General features: G+C 45.5%; 2 protein-coding genes across 9 annotated transcripts in view; both read right to left on the bottom strand.

Moving 5' to 3' along the window:
• The window catches only part of LOC131136108 (gap junction alpha-8 protein-like), a 76,043-nt gene that overhangs the window by 29,137 nt on the left and 22,986 nt on the right, over positions 1–23,920 (bottom strand). Inside the window, exons 1-2 of one of the 5 annotated variants that reach the window (XR_009131691.1) lie at positions 180–3,888; positions 6–119 (exon numbers count right to left, since the gene is read on the bottom strand). Coding sequence is in view for 2 of the 5 variants with exons in the window: in XM_058082630.1 (XP_057938613.1) it covers positions 3,920–4,068; positions 7,496–7,514 (168 nt within the window). In the remaining 3 variants the exon portion in view is untranslated. Of the gene's footprint in view, positions 1–5; positions 3,896–3,919; positions 4,069–7,495; positions 7,621–23,920 lie in introns of those variants that run through there. The other 4 variants (XM_058082630.1, XM_058082632.1, XM_058082631.1 and 1 more) reach the window with 4 other exon arrangements.
• Positions 8,040–23,920, bottom strand: part of bcl9 (BCL9 transcription coactivator) — a 38,521-nt gene continuing 22,640 nt past the window's right edge. For all 4 annotated transcript variants that reach the window (XM_058082625.1, XM_058082629.1, XM_058082626.1 and 1 more), the window contains 8 exons: positions 20,022–20,500; positions 16,207–16,520; positions 14,389–14,496; positions 14,101–14,287; positions 13,863–13,959; positions 11,605–13,780; positions 10,443–10,715; positions 8,040–10,240 (listed from right to left, as the gene is read on the bottom strand). In XM_058082625.1, coding sequence (XP_057938608.1) covers positions 9,201–10,240; positions 10,443–10,715; positions 11,605–13,780; positions 13,863–13,959; positions 14,101–14,287; positions 14,389–14,496; positions 16,207–16,520; positions 20,022–20,302 — 4,476 coding nt within the window. In that variant the 5' untranslated portion in view covers positions 20,303–20,500 and the 3' untranslated portion in view covers positions 8,040–9,200. The remainder of the gene's footprint in view (positions 10,241–10,442; positions 10,716–11,604; positions 13,781–13,862; positions 13,960–14,100; positions 14,288–14,388; positions 14,497–16,206; positions 16,521–20,021; positions 20,501–23,920) is intronic.

Below are 23,920 nucleotides of genomic sequence, written 5' to 3'. Positions count from 1 at the left end.
CTTACCGGTAGAGGACAGCAAACGCTGGAAAGTATCCCCTGCCGGCCATTATTTCAGCAAAGAAGAAGGAAGGCCGGCGCTTTCTAGTCCATTTTATTTTGAATGTAGGACTGTATTTTCTGGTGGAATGCAGTTTTGAGTTATTTTTTAATAAGTTGTGTGAATATTATACAACTTACCAGGCAGTGAGTTGACGCCCTGTCACAGAAAAAAACGAAGTTCATGCCTCGAAACCATTAAGTCCATATTATTATATGCTTCCGGTAAAATATGTACGCCCCGCCCCTAGCCTTGTTTTAGCTCTGAATTAATGTTTGGATATTGTGTTTTAATGCATCTTTTACTATTTTTATTTCTTCTTCTCTACCGTAAAGCGTCTTTGAGTACTCTGAAAAGCGCTACACAAATAAAATGTATTATTATTATTACTTCAAATGTCGAGTACGCTGTATTTTAGGCGGTGCAACACACGCGCTTAACACACACAAAACCGGAAACAGCACATGAATGCTGGGAAATGTAGTTTTGTACCCATAATTGCCTGTCCAGCACCTCAGACCGGCACCCTGTGTCCTACATTTCCTAGCATGTCCACTAGTGAGAGGTTTTTATCTGAAGTTGTTGTCCAGGTGACGTATTGGCAAAGTGAATGCTGTTACAAGACAGACACCGCCCGTGAAAGTCGTCATTAGTTCTGAGGTAAGTAGCGGTTTAAAACGTCTTAAAAGTATTCTGCTTCTTTGCTAGTTTGACTTTTAGACGCCATGCTGTCGTTGGCGAGTTTAAGCTAGTAGCGTCGTTTGTGTGTAAATTATCGGCGAACTTCAAGCTAGCAAGGCGCCGTTTGGGTAATAATCTAAGGCTTCTGTTTTAAAGTGTATCAAATGTTGTTGAACCGAATCGTGTCATATGAGCTGCTATAGCAGATAAGCTAACTTCCTGTGTGGGGTCGATGTTCAGACAGTCGTCCTTGCGACACATCGACCGGCTGTTTTGCGCTCAAATGCCCCCTAACGTAGTCCATGTAGCTTCCAAATCCATCCTTCTCTTGTCATCACTGCATTCCCCTTCACTTTATCTGTTCCTCTCACTCCATCATTTCTGATCTTAGCCATTTTGGTTAGTCCAACATCCATCTAAGTATTCTCATCTCTGTCACACGCAGCTTCTTCTTCTCACTGCTGCTCTTCCTACTACTTATATAGTCTTCACATAGAACCCCACACATCTTCCTCCAGTTATTCCACCCTGACTGCACTCTACTTGTAACCTCCGCATCCAAATTCCCATCCTCAAGCCCCGTCGATCCCAGGTATTTCAACTTATCCAGTCTGTGCAACCGTGTCCCTTGGAGACTAATCTCAGTCTTGATCTTTGTTGAACCTCGGGTATTCCGTCTTCTTTCTGCTGATCGTAAACCTCTTCAACCGCTCTGCCGCTGCTGCACAACACGAGGTCATCAGCAGCCCGCATACGCCGTCACATTCATCATCAATCAGATCAAAACGTTATGGGCTTAAGGTAGATCCCTGATGTAAGCCAACTCCCAACTGGAATCCATCCAGTTTAAAGCCATACTACGTCTGATCCGTGTTCTTGATCCCTTCTCTAGCGTACGTCTCCAGACCTCTTGACGTGGCACGCTATCATACGCCTGCTCTAGGTCTACAAATAATATGCATAATATCACACTGGTTTTACACCATATACTAGTGGGTGGAAAAGCGTGTTGTTTTTGTTTAGTTTTTCTCGTAATATTACAAATTTGGACAACTAACATGTTTTTTCACATACGTATTATTCATTCTTGGAAATATTTTGACTTTTTGTCTTGTTAAATACAATTTTTTTCTGTTAATATTTTCGCTTTATGTTTGTAGAATTACAGCTCTTCTTTTCCCCATTTCTGTTGGAGTTGTTCCCAATAATTTCTACTTTTTCCCTTAAATTTTGTTCTCATAATTATGACTTTATTCACATAATATTTTGACTTTATTCTCGTAACATGACTTTTTCCGCAACCAAATTTTCCCAAAATTATAACTTCATTCGCTGTTTTGTATTCTGACTAAAAAAACAAAACATCTTTAGTATTTCAACTTTGTGCTCCAAAATCTATTCTTTTAAAATTTTGATTTTTTTTCTTGTAAGATTATTTTGACTTTAGTCTTTTAAAATTACTGTGGATTTTTTTTTTGTGGCAATTTTCTTGTTAAATAATATTTTCAATTTTCAGAATGTGCCGCTAGCCCACTACAAAAAAAAACAACTAATTAAAAAACACTTGCTGGCCACAACTGGACCCTTGTGCCGCACTTTGGACACCCCTGTTCTGAGGGCTGCCACTGCATCTGTTGTCTGTAGTTCCTATCTATTCTATTTCTTCTCCAATTCTTTCCATCCATTCAGGGTATGGGACATCGGCTGTATTCCCTGGAGTTGGTACAGTCCTGGATATCACCCTTCTTTTTTTAGACAGGCACTTAGCACAAGCTCTCCATTCTTTCAGTATTTTGTGCTGATCATCTAGTTTCTGCACCGACCCACATTGTGTCATTCTTTGCCTTCCCCGTGGAGGATTACCCGGATGTTAAGTTGAGCCAGGTTGTTTACAAACTAATCATGAATAATGAATGAATCAATAAACTAGAATGGTGTTTTTACTGCCTACTTAAAGTCCATTTACGTTGCATTTCTTTCCTCCACTGTGTTGTTGAGTAAATCGAGTACTAATTAGAACGGTGTGTTATCTAGTTTCTACACTGCTTATCCTCATTATGGCCACGGGTGAGATGGAGCCTATCCCAGTTGACTTGGATGACCAATGAATTAATTCGAATCTTTTACCTAACGTGAATGTAACATGAAGCCACGCATGGGAAGAACATGTTATCCCGAGGCCACCGTACAGCCCTTGAATACTACTGTCATTACTACTTAATACAACTATTAAGTACTTCATTTATTTGGTTCTCTTCCCAGTGCAGCCATGAGGAAATTTTGGACCAGAGTGGGGATAGTTGGCTCCGTGTCCATCGTCTTCGGTTCCCTGGTGTGGCTGAAGCAGAAGAGCCAAACGTCTGCGTACGAGCTGAAGCTGGTTCAAGTCCTGTTTCGTCACGGCGCCCGAACACCGCTTAAATCCATACCGGATGTGATGGAGGTATTTTAGGTGTAGAGATGATCCAAGGGTTTTTGTTGGGTGTCAATAGAATGGCTCGATTAATAACTCCAAATATGGTATAAGACGACACTGAATACAAGACCACCATGCTTTTTTTTCAAGCTCTGTTTTGGGAAATATATGACAATTATTTTTTTTGCTGTGTCTTTTCGGCCTCTTGTATCTCTTATGTTGTGTCTCTTGAAGACTCGGCATCATTTTTGCGGTTTTTGCCATGCAGTGGTACTCAAAAGAAAAAAGTAATTGTACAATAATCCCTTATTTATGGCATTTAAGTGGTTCCAAACCCGACCGTGGTACATGAATTAGTAGGATTCCTTCCTTGTGAATGGAAATGTTTTTATCGTGACAGCATAGAAACCCTCTAGACATGATATAACACCCCTATAGTCTCCTTCACACCTTTTTTGATAGAACATATGTTTTATTTCCCAAAGGCGCAATGGATACCCGCTTTGTTGGAGCCTCCCGCCTACACACACATCAACTACGTGGTGACGGATCTCCACGGGGGGCCCAGACCCCCGGCAATGTTGGAGGACAGCTACAGGAAAAAGACGCTGAGCGTGAGTCGCTTTGAGGTGTTTTTCCTAGTCGGCACTGCCATCCTGCAGCGGTTTTGGATATTAATTATCGCAAAACTAAGATGAAGTTGCAAATTGGGGACAATTAGGTCGGGGAAAAACTTGTGATATGACAATAAAGTGAAATTATTACGGGAATAAAGTCACTCACCTTGCCTGTCATCCACATTAGGGCGGTGTGTTCCCGGGCCAGCTGACCACTTTGGGTATGCAGCAGCTGTACGAGCTGGGCAAGAGGCTGAGGAGGAGATACATGGAGGAGAGTCCCTTCCTCAGCACCGCCTTCACCCCAACTGAGGTCTAGTAAGTGGATGATGGAAGAAGAAAGAAAAAAATGGATTTTAAGCAACTATTTGCTATTTTCAGCGTGCGTTCCACCAACATTATCAGGACTATTGAATCTGCCAAGTGCCTGGTGGCAGGCCTCTTCCAGCAAAAGCAAAAAGGTAGGGTTTGATTCCGCTCGTTCAGTCTGAGATCCCAATGTGTTGTCCCCTCTGAAGGCGTAGTTCCCATATTGACAACGCCGGCTGAATCGGAAATCCTCTACCCCAACTACCACTCCTGCAAGCTGCTCAGGATGATTGGCAGGTTTGTAGAACCGCCCTTAGGAACCCAACACCATCACCCACCACTTTTAACGACCCTCTTTTATTTGCGTGGCAGCCGCCGATGGGCAGAGTCGTCCAAACTTCCAGACATCGCAGCAGATCTCAAGAGCATCCAGAGCGAGCTGGGCATCGACGCCCACACTGATGTGGACTTCATCCTCCTCAGGGACGACATGGTCGCCAGAGAGGTGACGGCTAATTATTAGCATTCGTGTTGTTATGCTTCTTCATTAATGGGACCGTTTTGATTTACATCAATGTTTCCCAAAATTCCTCCATGGTTAAATGTGATTAGTGATCATTTCTGGAAAATAGGTGCATCGGAATATGATTACGGAATATCTACGCAGTTAGCCCATAGAGTTTCTGACCTTCTAAATAGGGTTTTACCATGATTAGATCTCTCTAGACATGAATTAACACCACAATAGTCACCTTTACGCTCCTATTACCCAATTGTTGGTTTCAACCACGTGACCTAGAGGCTCGCTACATTGGAAAAGAAATGCAACCACTCAAAAAACTCGTATGGCAACTTGTGTGTCAAGCTAATGTGGCTCACAAGGTACATTAGACTTGAGTACCATCTAGTGGTTCTAATGTGAATTACACTTTCATGACGATAATGAAAACATGGTCTCCAAAAATCCATCCATTCTATACCGCTTGAGCCTATCCCAGTAAGAGCCGGGGTCCACCCTGGACTGGTGGCCAGCCAATCACCGGGCACAGGGGCACTCACCCAAAGACAGCTGGGATAGGCTCCAGCACCCCCGCGACCCTCGTGAGGAAAAAGCAGTAGAAAATGAATAAATGAAATATAAAGTGTGTAAAGATAGCTTTAGAGTCTGGAATTTGCCTTTGCCCCTTTTCATATTGGTGTGTTTCCATGGCGACCCAAATACCACCCTTCTCCGTGCCGCTGTGTTGGTTTGAATCGGTAGAAAAGAAAAAGTTGCGCCATGTCAACTTCCATCCACTGAGAGGCTATTTAGCAAAATGTTGTCCTTTCTGGTGAAAGTCCCTAACAGTCCCTATGTTCACATTGTTAGGCACACGGTCTTCCCTGCCCCCCCGCGTTGACCTCGTGGCGAAGCACAGTGGAGCAGAGAGCCGTAGACATGATGTGTCACGTCTACGAACCCAGCAAGAGGTCAGCAGCACACCTTTTCAACAATGGCCTCCTCTTATCAGCGTCAACATAGATTGAAAATGGAGGACAAACAGCATTTGTTTGTGCCAGGGAGAACCTGCAGCTGTGTGTGGGACCGCTGTTGCACACCTTTTTGGTCAACATAGAGGAGAAGCTACAAGGTGCATCGTCGGAGAATAACAGGTTAGTCAGGCCGGGACTTCAAACAGGATTACTGTCTGGTACACTTCTGTCAATAAGTGTCCACATTAAATGGGAATTGAACATCACCGTCCACTGAAAAGCACGTATTGACTAAATCATCTTTAATTTGATTTAGCTGTATTAATCATAATTAATCATTGTACAATTACTATGTAAAATTTCCCCCAAATGTGTCAACCAGGAAGTTGTTCTTGTACTCCGCCCACGACACCACTCTGATCCCGTGCCTCATGGCTCTGGGCATTTTCGACATGCAATGGCCGCCGTACGCCGCCGACCTCACACTGGAGCTTCATCAGCATCAACACACCAAGGAGGCGTTTGTCAAAGTATCCTACAAAGGCCAGGTAGGACCTGCCCAAGATGTGACGAAGTACGAGACCAAACAAGACCTTTTCCCACTTGTGGTCTTTGTGCAGGATCAACTGGTACCAGGATGCAGTGGACTCTACTGCCCCCTGCAGGAATTCAAACAGGTGCTGGCGGCACATTCGCTCAACTCTGAACTCTACCAGTCGCTTTGTAACAACACTTAAGTGGGCTCCATCGTGTCTTATGGTTCTTTGTGAAGATGATGTACATTGTTGGTGGGCCGGGGTCAAATCATTGTTTCATCCTTTCAATATCACATCCAATTAACACTATTTATTATTCATATGCTTTGCTTCTCTTGGCCAAACTATAATGACACCTCGCTCTTCAGGGCAACGTTTCATATTCATATTTTATACACCCAGCAAGGACGTGCAAAATAAAGTTCATTTTCATAAAACACCAAGTCAACTACTGCTTTTTGTTTGACTAGTACTTCTAGTATTTCATCACACCCAATTAATCCACAACTATTTTGGTAATCATGTTAGGTTAATGGCGACTAAATTACCTATAGATATAGAGCTGCAACAATGACTTGATTAATTGATGGTTAATCGCGTATCCAATTAATTGACAACTATTTTGTTAATCATGTTAGGTTAATGGCGACTAAATTACCCATAGATATAGAGCTGCAACAATGACTTGATTAATTGATGGTTAATCGAGTATCCAATTAATCGACAACTATTTTGGAAATCATGTTAGGTTAATGGAGACTCAAAATTACCCATAGATATAGAGCTGCAACAATGACTCGATTAATTGATGGTTAATCGAGTATCCAATTAATCGACATCTATTTTGGTAATCGTGTTAGGTTAATGGAGACTCTAAATTACCCTTAGGTATAGAGCTGCAACAATGATGCGATTAATTGATGGTTAATCAATTCAATTAATCAGCAAATATTTTGGTATGACATGATTCTGACATGATTAAAAATAAAAATATCCAAATCTCAGCCACTCAAATGTATATATTTTAATATTTCCTTAGTCATCCATGAAATCAGACCTGCTATCTTTGTGTTTTAGCTACTTCATTATTAATTACTCCATTAATCGAGACAAGTTTCAGATTAAACGAACAAAATAATTGTATTTTTGTGTACATTTTTTACTGAAGCATATAGATTTTAAACAGACTAGTCGAACAGCAACCTGATGTCTGTGCACTTATTTGCTCTGTTAGTTCAAATCTATTTCTGAATGAAGAGTATACCCCGCCTCTCGCCTAAACTCAGCTGGGATAGGCTCCAGCATATCTCCACGATTTTAATGGGACCAGGAATCCCTGGTTGTTCCCCGAATACTGGCTACATATGACAAAAGGAACCGTAACATCACCTTGATTTAGACAAAAAACATTTGACTTACTGTACCTTTATGAAGAACGCACATATCACACTCTGAAACGGACGAGATCCTTGAAGGAGAGTTTGGTGAACCTGGTGTCTTCCTGACAAAGGCTACTCAATCATTTTCGGGTTATTAGCTTAGCCGTCTGACTGTCACACACGTAAGAGGGAGTGTTAGCCACATAGCTGTGTTAGCTGCCGTTAGCCACTAAAACCCACACCATACTAGTGTTCTAAAAATGCTTTGAATGAGCTACCCACGCCGGGTATCTTTGGTGGCATGTGTTAGCTGTTAGCTTCCACGTGGCGGCCATGATTGTTTTTATGACGGACGCTGCCAAAGATGTTAAATAGGTCAAGACACTGATCTGCCGAAACGATGCTTGCTAGTGGCGAGTGATCGGCGATTGTTAGCTATTGTTAGCTATTTCGGCGTATGGAAATCCTTAATTTGTGGTTGATTTTTGAAAACTGCGAAAAATGACAACACGTACACATAAAGTCACACGTACTGCACATGAACACACACAGCACGGACATATATATACCAAAACAATATCTTTTATTTGTAGTCCATCACCACAGCCCTGGTAGACTATTTGCACCAAAGCCAACGGAGAAACACAATGACAAGCTTATACAACAGAGAAAAAGAGAAGAGGAAGTCAACTGGATGGTAAAAGCAGTGCGTGTTTACATCGGTGTCTCACTCTGGCCACCTTTAACTATATAGCTAACTAGTTTAACTATATAGCTAACTAGTTTAACTATATAGCTCACTAGTTCTATGGCATACTTGCTGCGGCGTTAAGCCGCTCCATTCTGGTGACCTTTTTTGGAGAGGGGGGGGTTATTGCTGTGGGAATGATTCACCCAGAGTCAACAAGAGAAAAATAAAAAATAAAACAGATACAAGAAGACACATATAGCACATCTGGGTATTAGCAATAGTATTCACGCTGGCTAAAGAAGTCCTGGATGTTTTTGGAGTACTACGCTGCAAAGGCCCTCAGAATCCCCCCTCCCGTCACACACACTTCATGTGGGAAAAATAGAGAAAGAAGACGCTTTCAGCAGACAGTCCGTGTTTGTGCTTTTTTTTTTTTTCCTTTCTTTAATAATACTATTATCTTAATGAGGTCATAGTTTGGTTTGTTATACACTGGAGTTACAAAGGAAATTAAAATAGACTAATATTCCAATAGCCCACCAATGGAAAACAGTACAGTATTTTTTTTTAAGGGGGGGCGCTTCCTCCCCCCGCCCCAAATAAAGTCGGGTAAGGAGGAGGTCGAGAGGTCACTGATAGAATGCCTATACATACAGAAACGCACACACTCTCTCTCTCTCACACACACACACACACACACACACATGTATATACTGTACAGAAACAGTCAAAAAAACAATGGATGGAGTTGTGTCGCAAAGCCATCGTTGGTCTCCATCCTGTTCCATACCGTGATGGTATTTTGGGAAAAGTATACTGTAGTACTCCACGCTGAGCTCCACTCCTCTTGGTTGTCCTCTTTAGAGTCCAAAACAACAAGAAAAAAAGCCCACGAGAACAGTTTTTTTTTTTTTGCACGACAATTCCATACATTCTGAAGTTCACGAGTCCAAATGTGGCAAAAAATGTCCACTTTGTCCATTTTTGTGGATAATACTTCCTTCCTTTGGGTCCACGGACGCACGGCCGGAGAACATTCACCGTACAACGTTCCCCGCGTTAGAACATTCCAGGACCCGGACTGAAGCCCATGTCCATGTCACGTGGCCTCATCTGACCCCCCATCATCATTGTCTGCTGCGGGGGGCCGCCCATGCCCTGCAGTGACATCATCATGTTAGGGGAGCCCCCGGGTCCAGGGTGGGCCATTTGTCTCCCCTGCATCATGCCACCCGGGCCCCCGGGGGACATCATTCGGGGTTGGTGGCCCATCATGCCTTGGCCCATGAATCCGGGCGGGCGCATGGAGTTGTGGCCGGGGTTGCCGATCGGCATGTCTTGGGGCCCCATTCCGCCACCGGGTCCCCCGGGCATTCCCCCCATGCCCTGCATGGGCATTCCCATTCTCGGCGGACCGTCGCCCATCATGGCCTGCATGGGGAAGCCAGACGGGTGCGGCGCTTTGCCGGCGGGATTGTCTCCTCCGCCGCGCGGGAAGTAGGACAGAGTCTGGCTGGGTTTTTCTGACGGGATAATCCTGGACAGGTCGAACTCGGGAATGCCGGACGCTCCTGGCCGCATCACCTCGTGAAGATCCGCCTCGCTGAATCCACCTTGCATGTTGTTGAACTCTGGTCCTCCGGGGGTGTTCGGCTTACACATGCCCCCGTCCGCCCCTCCTCCGTGGGGCATAGCGCCCATCCTCCCTCCCATGGGGCCTCCTTCTCCCTGGAAACCCATGGGGTGGCCAGGAAAACCTTGCGGACCGGGGCCGTTGTGCGGAGAGAAGGGGCCCTGCTGGGACGGGGACTGGGTGAGCGGGTAGCCTTGGTTCCGGTGGGGATACCCGAGACGTCCCTGTGGCATCATTTGAGGGTTTGCCATGCCGGGGTCTTGCGGGTTGGGCGGGATCATCATGCCGTGCGGCATCATACCGGGGCCCATGTTGGGTGCGTTAGGGGAAGGCATTTGCGGGGGCATGCCGTGCGATAGAGGCTGGGACCCCATCGGGTTCATACCGAGAGGGCTGAGGGCCGGCATGGGTCCAGCGTTGCCGGGTCCCATCATGCGTGGGTTTCCTTGGTGGTTCATTGGCATACCTTGTGGACAAAAGAAAACAATTAGCTGTGCAAGTTTGTAGCATTAGCTAGGCTAACTAGCTAAGCTAACTCTTCATGGCTAGCTGCTGTACACCCACTGCAACCTTAAATTTGGTACACGCCTTTACGCTACGGACGAGCGCATCGAGGATATCTGTAGCACACGTATGCTAGCATGTCTTCCAAAGACAAACAACGTTACCGTTGTTGTTGACCGACGGCAGATTCGGGGAGCGAGCCGGGGGCGAATCGTCGTCGGAGCTGGCGACGGTCTTGATGGCGTCGTGGTAAAGCGGCGTGGAGCTGGGCATGGCGAACTTGGACATGCGAGACATCATGATGGACAGCGGGTTCTGGGACAGCGTCGGCTCAGGGGGGATGGTGTAAGGGCTGCCCGATGGCACGTTGCCCGGCAGGGACATGGAGCCCGAGGCGGCGCCCGAGGAAGGGGGGGCTGAGGCGGGGCCATTACCACCTGGAGGAAGGAAGTAATGTATAATGACTTCAATGTTTACACGTCACAATACTTTATGGTTTTAACAATTGGCACGAGCACTGCTATGATGTGTCAATGTGAGGTGGAGTACTCGGTATGACCACAAGGGGGAGACAACGGACTACAGGCCATGGAGTCTTAAATATACATGGAAATAGATGGATAATCTTGCATACTATTTAGGGTCTTCATTCATTCATTCATTCATTCATTTTCTACCGCTTGTCCTCACGAGGGTGCTGGAGCCTATCCCAGCTGTGGTGGCCAGCCAATCCCAGGGCACATATAGACAAACAACCATTCACACTCACATTCATACCTATGGACAATTTGGAGTGGCTAATTAACCTAGCATGTTTTTGGAATGTGGGAGGAAACCGGAGTACCCGGAGAAAACCCACGCATGCACGGGGAGAACATGCAAACTCCACACAGAGATGATCGAGGGCGCTAACCACTCGACCACCGTGCAGCCCTATTTAACGCGTGTATTTCATTTATTTGATTACAACGTCGTTTTTTCCCACATTTTTTGGTCTTCCAAAAATTCCCTTTGGTCACATGAGGATTTTTGTCAAGGATGATATAAGATAAGATATTGATGGTATTCCATAATTATAGAAAACAGGGAATCAGTCTATCAATAAATGTGTCTATTTTGTCAAGATTTGAACCTACAAAACACTTTTTAAAAATGAAATTATGATGAAAAAGCAATGATAGGAAAATATGGAGATCAGGATCAAGTTCGGAACGCCTGTCAAGAAACCAAATGAGTCTCAACACTTTGGAATGACTGGGAATCAAAGCAGATTCCCCACAGCGGAATACAACCAGGAATTATCTGACCAAACGTCGTGTGCTGTACCTTGCTCCATGTTCCCCATCATGTTCGGCGAGGTGATGCTGAGCGGTGGTTTGCCGCCCTGTGGCGGCACGCCTGGACTCTGCATGGGCGGTTTGGGCGAGGACGCCCACCCCGGTGAGGGGTTGGGAAGAGAAGGAGACCTCATGTGAACAGGAGAGGCGCCGGCCGATCCCATCATGGAGTGCGGCGACTTCATCGGTGCCGACGACGGAGGCGCCGGAGGAGCGGCGGGGCCCGTGGGACCTGTGAGCATTCCGGCCAGCTGGGACGGCGTTTGAGGTGACTTGAGGTTTCCGGACGGCGAGCCCATCATGGGGGACTGCACCTGCCTCAGCGGGGGGGACTTGAGTGGGTTCACGCTGGGGGAGTTGCCCCCTCCCGCCTGGACATTCAGATCAGCCGGCTTCCGCCCTCTTTGGCCCTGCGGAGGCCCGGCATTAGGGGGCAGGTGGTTCATACGACCATTGCCTCCCGTTGGCGTGGATCTGTGTTCCGGGCCAAATGGTGGTTCTCCATGTGGGCCCCTCATTCCTCCAGGACCCCCTGGGAAAGGCCGGCCAGGTCCAAGAGGAAAGTCTCCAGGTTGCGGCTGCTCGGGGAAGGGTGGTCCTTGCATCGACCTTCCTTGTGCGGCCATGTTTTCCATCGGGGGTCCTCCTCTCATCCTCATCATCTCGTCTGGACTCATGTTCATCGGAGGCTCTCGTAGTTTGGAAGGATGCATGTGGGGGCCCGGCCCGGGACCCGGTCCCATGCCAAACTCGGGACCCATTTCTCGAGCCCCCATTCCCTGGAGCCTTGACGACGGGCTCATGGGACCGTCGCCGGGCATTCTGGGAAACATTCCCATGCCATTGCCGGGTTCCATGCCACCTCTTTGGTGGCTCATCATTCGTTGCATGTCCATCATCATGCCGGGGGGCAGCCCCTTGTCCCCCCCCATGCCTTGGTGGAACATTGCTTCTTGGACCGACTGAGGGTTTGGGAAGCGCTCGCCTCGACCGCCTGGACCAGAAAACATGGCCCCGGGACCGCCGGGAAATCCTCGTGCATCTCCCATGCGAGGCGGCATGTCGTCAGGCCATCCCATCCCAGGCCGTGGAGGTCCCTCCATCTCAGGATTAATCATACCCGAGAAGCCAGGCATCCTCTGCATGTGTGGGGGCATGCCCCTCGGGCCGGGGCCGGGACCCATGCCCATGCGTTCCGGGTAAGGATCTTGCGGCCCGCTTGGTCCGCCCCACATTTCTCCTGGGCCCATCTGATAGGGCGGCGGGGGCCCTCTCATCATGCCGCGTGGGCCGTGGGGGTGCATCATCATGTCTGGAGGAAGTGGCCGGTGCTGCATTTCCTGTTTCTTCCTTTTCTCCTCATAAAACTCCTGCTGGAGCTTCAACCAGGCCACCTGTTCCGGGGTCATTTGATCGCCATCTCCACAGCCTCCGGGGCCCCCCATATGGGGGCCCATTTCATCTTGTGGAAACGGGGGCATGTCTCTGGGTCCATGCGGTGGACCAAAGGGTGGACCTTGTGGGCGAGGTCCCCCCGGCCCCCCTGGTGGTCCAAGGCTTTGAGACTGCGCCATCATGGCCTGTAAAGGTCCTGGCTCGGATCTCCGGGGTGCACCATCAGGGCCTCCATCGTGGGGCCCCCCATGGGGCTGTGCAGGCCCAGGGGGCGGGGCGTCGCGGTCATCTGGGAAAAGCATGCGCTGGATATCCCGTAACGTCTGTAGCGAGCGCTGGCGGTGCTCCAACTGTTCCTGGGAAAGACCCTCGGTGTTGGCCTCCATGTTCAAAAGTTCCTGGGCCAACTGTTGCTGCTGCTGCTGTGGCGTTAGACCGGGCCCAGGAGGGCCCCCGCCCTGCACTCCTTCCCCCGAAGTGTTAGCGTTGAGGCCTGCCTCGGCTTGGTTGATGGGCGTCTGGTCCATCGGGGCCGTGTTGCTGCTGGGGCTACTCCCGGGAAGATTTTTGGATTCGATGCCCGCAGCGGACGACCCATCCTGGGACAGAACGCCGGGTTGGCTTCCCTGGTTGGCAGACTGGGGCGGGGCCGCGTCCGCCATGCCCGCTAAGGACGGCTTGGACCCGGGCTGGTGGCTCGGATCTTGGCCGTGGGACGGCTGTTGCTGGGAAGACTTTGAGTCATTTCGAAGCGTGTTTGCTGCGTTGTTCTTGAAATCAAAAACAAACACGGTTAGAACAAAACAAGAAAGGCGAGGGTTTGAAACGTGATGGATGGATGGAGTTTCTTACCAAAAGGAGGTGAGCTTTATCTTTGCTGTTGGAGATGTTTTTCATGTGGAAGGCAATGATGTTTTCCGTATGGCCTGTGAGAACTGCATCGGCTGCCCTGAAGACAGGAAGACGAGCATCAGCAAACTTGACACGTTTATCACTTCCTGGTTTACTGTTGTTGTCGTTTTGCAGTGTTCGGTACGTTCTTAGCTGCTAACGCTAAAAGCAGATGTACATCCTTGACGTGCGTCCTTACTTGTTAGCCATTTCCGTGGTGAAGACGTAGACGACTTTTGAGCCAGGTTTCTGCCCGCTAGCAGGTTCTGCCGCGGAGCCCTGGCCTCCCAGTAAATTGTGGGAGGGCGTGGAGGAGCGGCTGAGCCCGGCGTTGGAGGTAGAATGGCTGACAGAGTCCGGGGGCTTCACGTCACTGGAGTTGCAGTCTGCGGGGAAGAGGACGGGCGTGTGGGATTTAGGACGTGGAGTTTGGGTGGCGTGTTATTAGCGTGTATTAAAAAAAAAAAAAAAAAAAAAAGACTCTTACTGAAGAATCCTTTGTCGTCTTCGTCACTTTCTCCCCCGGAGCACCAGTCTGCTCCGCTGTAAGGCTGCCTCCTCTCCGCCACGCACATCCTCTTTACCCTGCTGCTGTCTGCGTGGACAAAACCAATAGTGGTCTTACACTGGGCGGAGACACGGACAATGACTGTGAAGGAGACACTTATGAATGGACATGTGTACTTTATAAGTACTATGGTTAAACAAAACAAATCATATTCCAATAAGGTCAGCTCAAAACTATTTAAAATGACATTTATTTTTGTTATTATTTTTTTTATTTGACCTTCCCAGTTTCAAAAAACAACTAAAAACCCACATGTTTAAATCTGTTTAATGTCTAACTTTACATACCTGACTGCTGTGCCCCGCCCGGCTGTATTAACGAATGATTTTTTGTATTTTAACGTATATTTTACTCTGAATATTTTTATATTTTACTTTGAAAAGCGCTATTCAAATAAAATGTATTATTATTATTATTATTAATTTAATTTTTTTAAATATTCTTTATTTAGTATTATTTATTTATTATTTTATTTTGACATTTATCTTATAATGGAACATAAATGGCCAAATTTTTGTTGTGAAAAATATGAAACTGTAGCCACGAGGATTTTTTCTCTTTCCGAATGACCTTTCCAAAAACAATGGTATACATGGAAAGGAATATTCCAATCGCGTGTCTCCATGCGCAGCTATAATCAACCAGAATAGTCAATGGGGCATGCCCAGTAAAACGTAAACACCAACATCACGTGATACCGACTTCCTGGAGTTTTTCTTCCACTTGTTGGAATAACTCCGTATTGCCAGTTTTTCCTTCGTCCAGTCTTGGAATTTAGTTTGAATCCAAAACAAACTTTCCTTAGCAGTCCAGTGCCGATTGCTGGCCTCCATTTTTTTAAAAGTGAAGAACGTCTGGAGCTGCGTGTTACGTCATATCTCAGCATTGGCTGAAAGAACGCACCCGGGAACAGGAAAAGATAAAGTTGAATCTTGCTAATATTTGATAATGAAGCTGGGCACATGTTTTATATAGATATGTATTTTCTTTTGGAATAAAAGTGGACTTGTGAATGGCGTATAGAAGGGTTTAGATTCTGTTCCACAGATGGCGCTAATGCACACCAAAGCTGCCTGCCAACCGCCAATAAACAACAGAAGAAGAAGAAGAACGCAGTCTGACAACTTTCCGTTTGAGCGGGTACAAGATACCTCAATCGGATTGGGGAAAGGAATATTCCACCCCTGGGAATCCCATTATATGTTCATTGGGATTGGCACTTTTCTTTGGGAATGAGGTGTATACAAAGGGTAGATTCTTTCCGTTTGAGCAAATAACCTGAATGGAATTGGAATATTTGGGTCCATGTATATGTGGATTGTGATCCATGTTCTATGGACACACAAAAACCCGACCTGCCCACAACCACATCTGACCTCATGTTCTACTTCTTTAGACAACAAACTAGTTGAGACTACATCAACATGTTGCCTCAGTTGCATCGAGATTGTTTAAGAATCAATCCCAACAGTTGAGAAAATGTAAATATTCTCCCATCCTGAAAAAGAAAGAGCATCTATAGGAACTAAGACTAACATAAACTGCAGGCAAAATAGCATCCCAGCATTTAGTTCTGTTCCTTCAGCAGGGAGCAGTTAAAGCCTTCATTACCAAGACAAACGGCGTCATTTACCTATAAAATCATAGCTTGTGACAGCAAATCTTTACAAGGTCTTGGAGTAGCACCGGCCCCTGAAACCTGCCGCACATGAATCACGCCGCTGAATCCTACTCTACCTTTTTCCTCGCTGGTGGGCGTCCCGCTCTCCGCCTGCTCGAACGACTCCACGGATGTGCTTCTTTCCCTTTTCACTTTGACTTTGGAGCCGGGGCCGGAGGTCATGCTCTGGCCGTTCTTCAGCCCGATGCCCCCTGACACGCTCTGTGCTCCTTTGGCACCCAGGGTCTTGGCATCGCAGGGCGAGGGCTGCGATTGGCTGCCGGCGCTCCCCGGCTTGCCCTGATTGGGCATTTTAGAGTCCATCTGGGAGGCGGTGGAGGGGGACATGACAGGAGGTGAGCGTACCATGACCTCCGTCTTAGGTTTAGGGCTGAAAAAACAAAGGGAGGGAAAGGACAGTTAGCATTTTTTTATGAATATTTGATTTGATTCAAGTATAATGTAGTAGTTTTCCCACCGGAGGGGTGAGAATTCAACCCACGCTATCATCGTTATATATTTTATATGTACAATAATCACGGTTAATTGGATCCAGACCCAGTAATTACAGCAAAAAACCGACTACCTAACATGACATACTCCGACAATGTTGAGACGGAAGCCGCCATGTTTGATGGCGAAATTGACACCAACACGGTCACAAAATGACCCGGTCAGGTTGTTTTCTTGAAATATCTTTGGAATGAAAATTTTTTATCATTTCATATTGCAGGTATTCCTCAAAAAACATATTTTTGATATCATGTCATTCACATTTTTAACTTACCTTTTATACATTTTAAGAAATGTTCGTTTTTGTGTTACGACCCCAACCTTCCATAAGTGGGTCAAAAATGACCTGGTCAGGTTGTTTTCTTGAAATATCTTTGTAATAATTTTTTAAAAATAATTTCATATTCCATGTATTCCTAAAAAAAATGTGTTTTTGATATCATCCCGTTCACATTTTTAACTTACCTTTTATTCATTTTAAGAAATTTTTGTTTTTATGTTACTACCCCAACCTTCCATAAGTAGGTCAAAAATGACCCGCATGTATTTTCTATGGAATCCAATATGAACCTTTGATTCTTATCAATTTTGGCTGTCATGAATAAATGAACCTAAATATAATACTAAATATCATACAAGTGATTATTCCTAACCAAAATGGCAAAATTTGCATAAAAAGGCATTGATTCTAGTATGGGTCATTTTTGACCCACTTATGGAAGAGTGGAGGGTCCGGTCACTCGCGCATCTAAGGGTTAATTAATGACTTAATTTATTTATTTATTCTGCAATTGAGCTACTGTAACCGAGCAATTTCCCTTGTAGTTTAATAAAGTCTTTAATAAGTTTAATTACACACAGAACAATGAACAACGTCATCCTCCATCTCCTTCTGCACTGTGTTGTGCAGGCGCTGTCATATGTCATATCATATTCAAGCGCACTGCATAATTTGCGTACCCCCCCATGTGTAGCCAACTTTGGGAACCCAGACATACAATTCAAAATTCAACCAACACAGTTTTGTTTTGTTTTTACTTTGAACAGAGGTCAGCTTTGTTAAATAGCAAGATGTTTGAGGCAGTAGTTTGACACTGGAACTGAACCCTCCCACCCACAAGAAAGCCTAATGTTCTACCGTATCCGTGGAAGCCAACACAAGGTAAAAAGGATGAATGGACAGCATCATTTACCGTGTGAATAATACACACACGTTTCAGCTTCCAAATATTCCAACCATGACTTATATAGACATGACTGCTGCCGTTTACTAGAGTGCTATGAAAGCAGCTCAGTCTCGTCGAGCACATGAATCCAACTTTCAGGGAACTTTCTTTCCACACCCTAATCCCTCCCTCCCACTCGCCCTCGTACACACTTGTACAAGCAGCATGGAGCGAATGCCAACAAGTCCAAAAAGCACAACCGCAGCCCAGCTCACGATATGTACAAACACATTGGGCTTGCTGGTAGAAGAAGGAGGGAAGGGAAAGGCAGGGAAGGGAAGGGAAGGGAAGGGAAGGGAAGGCCAGGCCAGGGAGAGTTTTCTGGCAGTCCATCCAGCTGTTTCCAGTGACTGAAGCATGAGTTAGCAGGGAAACGCTCCAAAGACAATGCACTCTCTGAACTCAGGACATCTCCGGATCACACAAGGAGGCCCTTTGGTTGAGGCTGCACGGACAGGAACTCCATTCCATTACCATTCTCACACCAGTCTCAGGTACACCCATTTGCTGAGGAAAATATCACGGCCACCTGTAGTCTCGGTGACAAACGTACATCTCACAACTGACCTCAAACATGCTTTTTTTTTTTTTTACAGCTCTTTATTTAGGTTGCCTGATAGCTAACGTGTCTTATTTTCTCTGATTATATCTACTATATGGGCTAATACAAATGTAAAGGTGACTATAGGGATGTTATTTCATGTCCAGGGGGCTCTAATAAATGTTAAAAAACATATTTATTTATTACGGTCATGCAGTCTGGAATCATACTGGATTCCAGTATGTGGAATCAAACTATGGATTGAGTAAGGACCTTGAACCAGTCATGATGTGCTATATATATCACTATATTGACACTTACTATGGTACCCATTATGGCATTGGATGCTCATATCAAAGTACTTCACTATGTGATAAAAAAAATACAAATTAACAAAAAAATCAAAAACATTTAAAATTAAAAAAAAATTAAAAAAAATTAAAAATAAATAAATAAATAAATGAAAAAAAGTTAAAACTATATTAGGAAAGCAGGAAGTGAACAAATGTAAGAGTTAGTGATTGTAAAAGTACCAGATGGAGGGGTAGGATTTAATAAGCTTTGCTTCTTCCTACTCCTTTTGGACATGTGGAACTGGGAACTGATTATGGGATGCACTCAATTGTAATCTGATGCATGTTCAAATGAAATTAAACCATTACCATTACTATTTTCTCTGATTATATCTACTATATTGACTAATACAAATATAAAGGTGACTCATAGGGGTGTTATTTCATGTCCAGAGGGCTCTAATAAATGTAAAAAAACATATTTATTTATTACGGTCAAGTCTGGAATCAATTAAATGTGAAAAAACAAGCCGGGACCTCACCAATTTTGCGTAGAAAAATCGTCAATGCAAGATTATATCATATCATACGCAGACAAAATGAAACTACGACACCAAAAGCCAAAAATCCTAAAAACGAGCAGTCAAGTGGTTTCTTTTAAAAAATATTGTATACCATAAATATCAAGTTGAGTACATAGTAACTGCATTCTTCTCGTCTTGGCCAACTTGCCTAATCTCCGACCATGCCGACTGTGTCCCGCTCAGAACCGCATGGAGACACCCCCCCCCCCCCCCCCTAATCAGTTACATGGTTATCAGCAAAAAATATCATTGAATGAATGTTGTAGAATGTGGCCTTGAACTGTACTTTATTCATGAGACGACCCGCCATAACGTGGACAGAGCAGAATAGTGACCGTGAGGCAGGTCTTTAGCTAAAAAGACTTTCTGGCCGCCATTAAAAAAAAAAAAACGGTACTGAGCGGTGATTCCCGGCAAGTTGCCATAAATCCTAAATTTGAGCCGTGAGAAGAAAGACTTCTCCGCCACCGTTCATAAGACTTAGGAGTTGTAGATAACTTCAAAACACACCATTTTGAACACCGAGAAGAAAAGTCGGGAATGTCGGATCGGGCATTTTGGACAATTGTATGCTTCCAATTTTGCGGGGAAGGCCCTTTTCTAATGCGGCATGACAAGCAATGCAAAATGGAAAAACATATGCACCCCATCGACTTTGCCGTGCTGGCTTTGCTTAGCGGTTAAATACCCGCTCTGCTAAACGTGATCTTGGAACGGCCGCCCTGCTGCACTCACCTTTGTGTGTTGGTGGATGGGGAGTTCTTTAGCCTATTGGAGTGCATTGATGGGGTTACCAGGACGACAGAACAAGGCGAAGTGATGAGCTGATGAGGACTTCCTGCGTGTGTCAGCGGCGCCTTGGCACGCACGTTCCTGGAGCCGGGATTCCCGAGGTTAGTGAGGTTTCCCCGTCCGTCCTTGGCGTCCTCTCGCTCTTTCTTGCCGCGCTCCTTCTTGCCGAAATGTGTCGCTGCTGTACCTGCCGCCGCTGGCCTCTCCTCTTGGACCTCCAACATTCTCTCTTAAGTCCTTGTCTGTGAGGAGTGTGTCTGCGCGCCCCTGTGTGTGTGTGTGTATGTGTGTGTGTATGTGTGTATGTATGTATATGTGTGTGGGAGAAAATGTGTAAAAACAATAATAGTCCAGGAGTCTTCTCTCGTTCACTGTGTATTTATGAAACTCCTCAAGGGGGCTTTCAATGGCCCTTGGGCACACTGTTGAGAGAGAGAGAGAGAGAGAGAAAAGGAGACCATTAACAAAAATGGAAAGGCAGTCTACAGCAAAACTAAACATATACAGGAAGCATCTGAAGACCCCTAAAGTTGCACAATTCAGAACTCCACCAACATTATGGTAATGGTAATGGTTTTATTTCATTTGAACATGCATCAGATTACAATTGAGTGCATCCCATAATCAGTTACATTTGTTCACTTCCTGCTTTCCTAATATAGTTTGCAGTTTTTTTTTAATTTTTGAAATTTAATGTTTTTTAAATTTTGTATTATTATTTTATTTTATGTCACATACCGAAGTACGAGGACATGCATCAGATTCCAATTGAATGCATCCCATAATCAGTTCCCAGTTCCACATGTCCAAAAGGAGTAGGAAGAAGCAAAGCTTATTAAATCCTACCCTGTTACATTTGTTCACTTCCTGCTTTCCTAATATAGTTTGCGTTTTTTTTAATTTTTGAAATTTTTAATGTTTTTTAATTTTTAATTTTGTATTATTATTTTATTTTTTGTCACATACTGAAGTACGAGGACATGCATCAGATTCCAATTGAGTGCATCCCATAATCAGTTCCCAGTTCCACATGTCCAAAAGGAGTGGGAAGAAGCAAAGCTTATTAAATCCTACCCCTCCATCTGGTACTTTTACAATCACTAACTCTTACATTTGTTCACTTCCTGCTTTCCTAATATAGTTTAAGTTTTTTTTTGTTTGTTTTTTTGTTTTTGTAATTTTTTTTGGGTGTGAGGACGCCCTAAAAGACAACGCATCACCCCTCAAATCCATTTGACCTTTCAACTGTAACATGACTCAGTATGACAAAAGTATTTTATGGTTTCAGCCTCCCGTCCACTCAGCAACAGCGTTCCCGCGTGGACGGGTGCTTTAGTGCCTTTGAGCCGAGACCGTGAGGTGTACGAGTAGACCATTTAGTGCTGGTGAGTGAGCGGGAGGATTGCATGAGAAAGCGACCCAGTCGGTGAAACTGCTTTGTCATCCCAAAAATATTTCGGAGCTCTTCCAAACACGCCACATTGTAACTTTGGAACTGGCTCCAAAGTCCTCCTGGGGAGGAAGGAGGTGGACTGTGTTGGAGAGTTTTGGCTAGGGGGGGTGGGTAGTATGAGGGTTGTCACCGGGAATGAGGGAGGGGGGGAAGACTCCTGCTCCAGCAGCAACACTAATCTCTCAACAGTCTAAAGGAAAAGTGATTTACTTTATGCTGAACATATCGCAAAGGCACGTGAGCATAAGGAGGCTTCTTGAGTGCAAGAACAGAGGAGCCTTATGTGTCTCGTTTACACAGTTTGGACAAACCTTGCAATAAGGAAGGGAGGGGACCGCTGGAGTGACTAAACGTTCCTCTTTGTGCTCAATACACATTGCACAGTGTGGTACAACGAGGGGTGGAACAGTACGTGGGCTTTCCCACGCCGTACGTGTTAAGCGAAGGACAAGTCCAAGGACCCGGCGATAGCGCCTACGCCGTAAATGAATGGAGCGCAGCGCATTGGCTCACAACGGCGGCCAGGAGAAGCTAGGCCTCGAAAGCCGGTCGTTGTTTGGGAACGCCTAGCCTTCCGGGTGAAATACGTAACTACCATCTACTATCTTGAACCTGGTTTCCAAAGTCTGGACTACTGCATGATGAAGACCACAGCTCAAGCTAAGGAGCTCATTTGCCTCGAGAAGAAAGTGACGGCCAAAGAGAGAGGCTGACAAAGTGTGTGACGAAGAAATTATGAGGTTTCATTCTGACACTCTACCGCTTATCCTCACGAGGGTCGCGGGGGTGCTGGAGCTTATCACAGCAGTCTTGGGGCGAGAGGCGGGGTACACCCTGGACTGGTGGCCAGCCAATCCCAGGGCACATATAGACAAACAACCATTCACACTCACATTCATACCTACGGACAATTTGGAGTGGCCAATTAACCTAGCATGTTTTTGGAGGAAACCGAAGTACCTGGAGAAAACCCAGGCATGCACGGGGAGAACATGCAATTGGTGGAATTGAACCCTGGTCTCCTAGCTTTGAGGTCTGCGTGCTAACCACTCGACTGCCGTGCGATTTAATTTATTTTACTACATTCATTCTCTACCGCTTTTCCTCACGAGGGTCACGGGGGTGCTGGAGCCTATCCCAGCTGTCTTGGGGCGAGAGGCGGGGTACACCCTAGACTGGTGGCCAGCCAATCCCAGGGCACATATAGACAAACAACCATTCACACTCACATTCATACCTATGGACAATTTGGAGTGGCTAATTAACCTAGCATGTTTTTGGAATGTGGGAGGAAACCGGAGTACCCGGAGAAAACCCACGCATGCACGGGGAGAACATGCAATTGGTGGAATTGAACCCTGGTCTCCTAGCTGTGAGGTCTGCGTGCTAACCACTCGACTGCCGTGCGATTTAATTTATTTTACTACATTCATTCTCTACCGCTTTTCCTCACGAGGGTCACGGGGGTGCTGGAGCCTATCCCAGCTGTCTTTGGGCGAGAGGCGGGGTCCACCCTGGACTGGTGGCCAGCCAATCACAGGGCACATATAGACAAACAACCATTCACACTCACATTCATACCTATGGACAATTTGGAGTGGCTAATTAACCTAGCATGTTTTGGAGGAAACCGGAGTACCCGGAGAAAACCCAGGCATGCACGGGGAGAACATTGGTGGAATTGAACCCTGGTCTCCCAGCTGTGAGGTCTGCGTGCTAACCACTCGACCGCCGTGCGATTTAATTTATTTTACTACAACCTCGGTTAATTGGCCACTCCAAAAACATCTTTCCGTTTACTAAACAACTCATGTTACGTGAACACACATAGCTAATAGACTGATGTAGCTTACATACGTTCGTATGTACTAATCTTTTTTTGCTCTATAAATTTAGTTGTTTGGACTCATTTAGTTTTTGGTGTAATTTAGTAGTTTTGATGCCATGTGTGCAAAAAAATTGACTTTAACTTCCTCAACCCCGTTCCATTATCAATGTGCATTCATTCCGGTCCAGAACAGAATGTGGGAAGATGCAATTTAGGAGCTTTTAATGAGGCAGTAATTAAATAGCAGAGCGGTTCATCTTTTTCTTCAAAGAAAAACTGAATGCAATTTCAATATTTCACCCTCTATGGTGTCTAGTAATTAAAACATTTAAACGGAGGAAGGGGTAATGAAGCAGATTGGATTCCTCTGACAAATAAGTGAATGAGGAACAGTCACTTGTGATGGATCCGTACTCTCAGGACTGGTTCTAACATCAGTGACCTTGTTGGGAGAAACATGTCGCCATTACAGATGTCAGATATCAACGTTAGAAAATGAAAATTTTGTGAACACTGGCTGTAGATTTTTTTTAATGCTAACTTTACATGATGTAAAACTGT

This window comes from Doryrhamphus excisus, chromosome 9 (assembly GCF_030265055.1).
Source record: "Doryrhamphus excisus isolate RoL2022-K1 chromosome 9, RoL_Dexc_1.0, whole genome shotgun sequence".
NCBI classification, from domain to species: domain Eukaryota; kingdom Metazoa; phylum Chordata; class Actinopteri; order Syngnathiformes; family Syngnathidae; genus Doryrhamphus; species Doryrhamphus excisus.
This window is presented reverse-complemented; position numbering and strand designations above follow the sequence as displayed.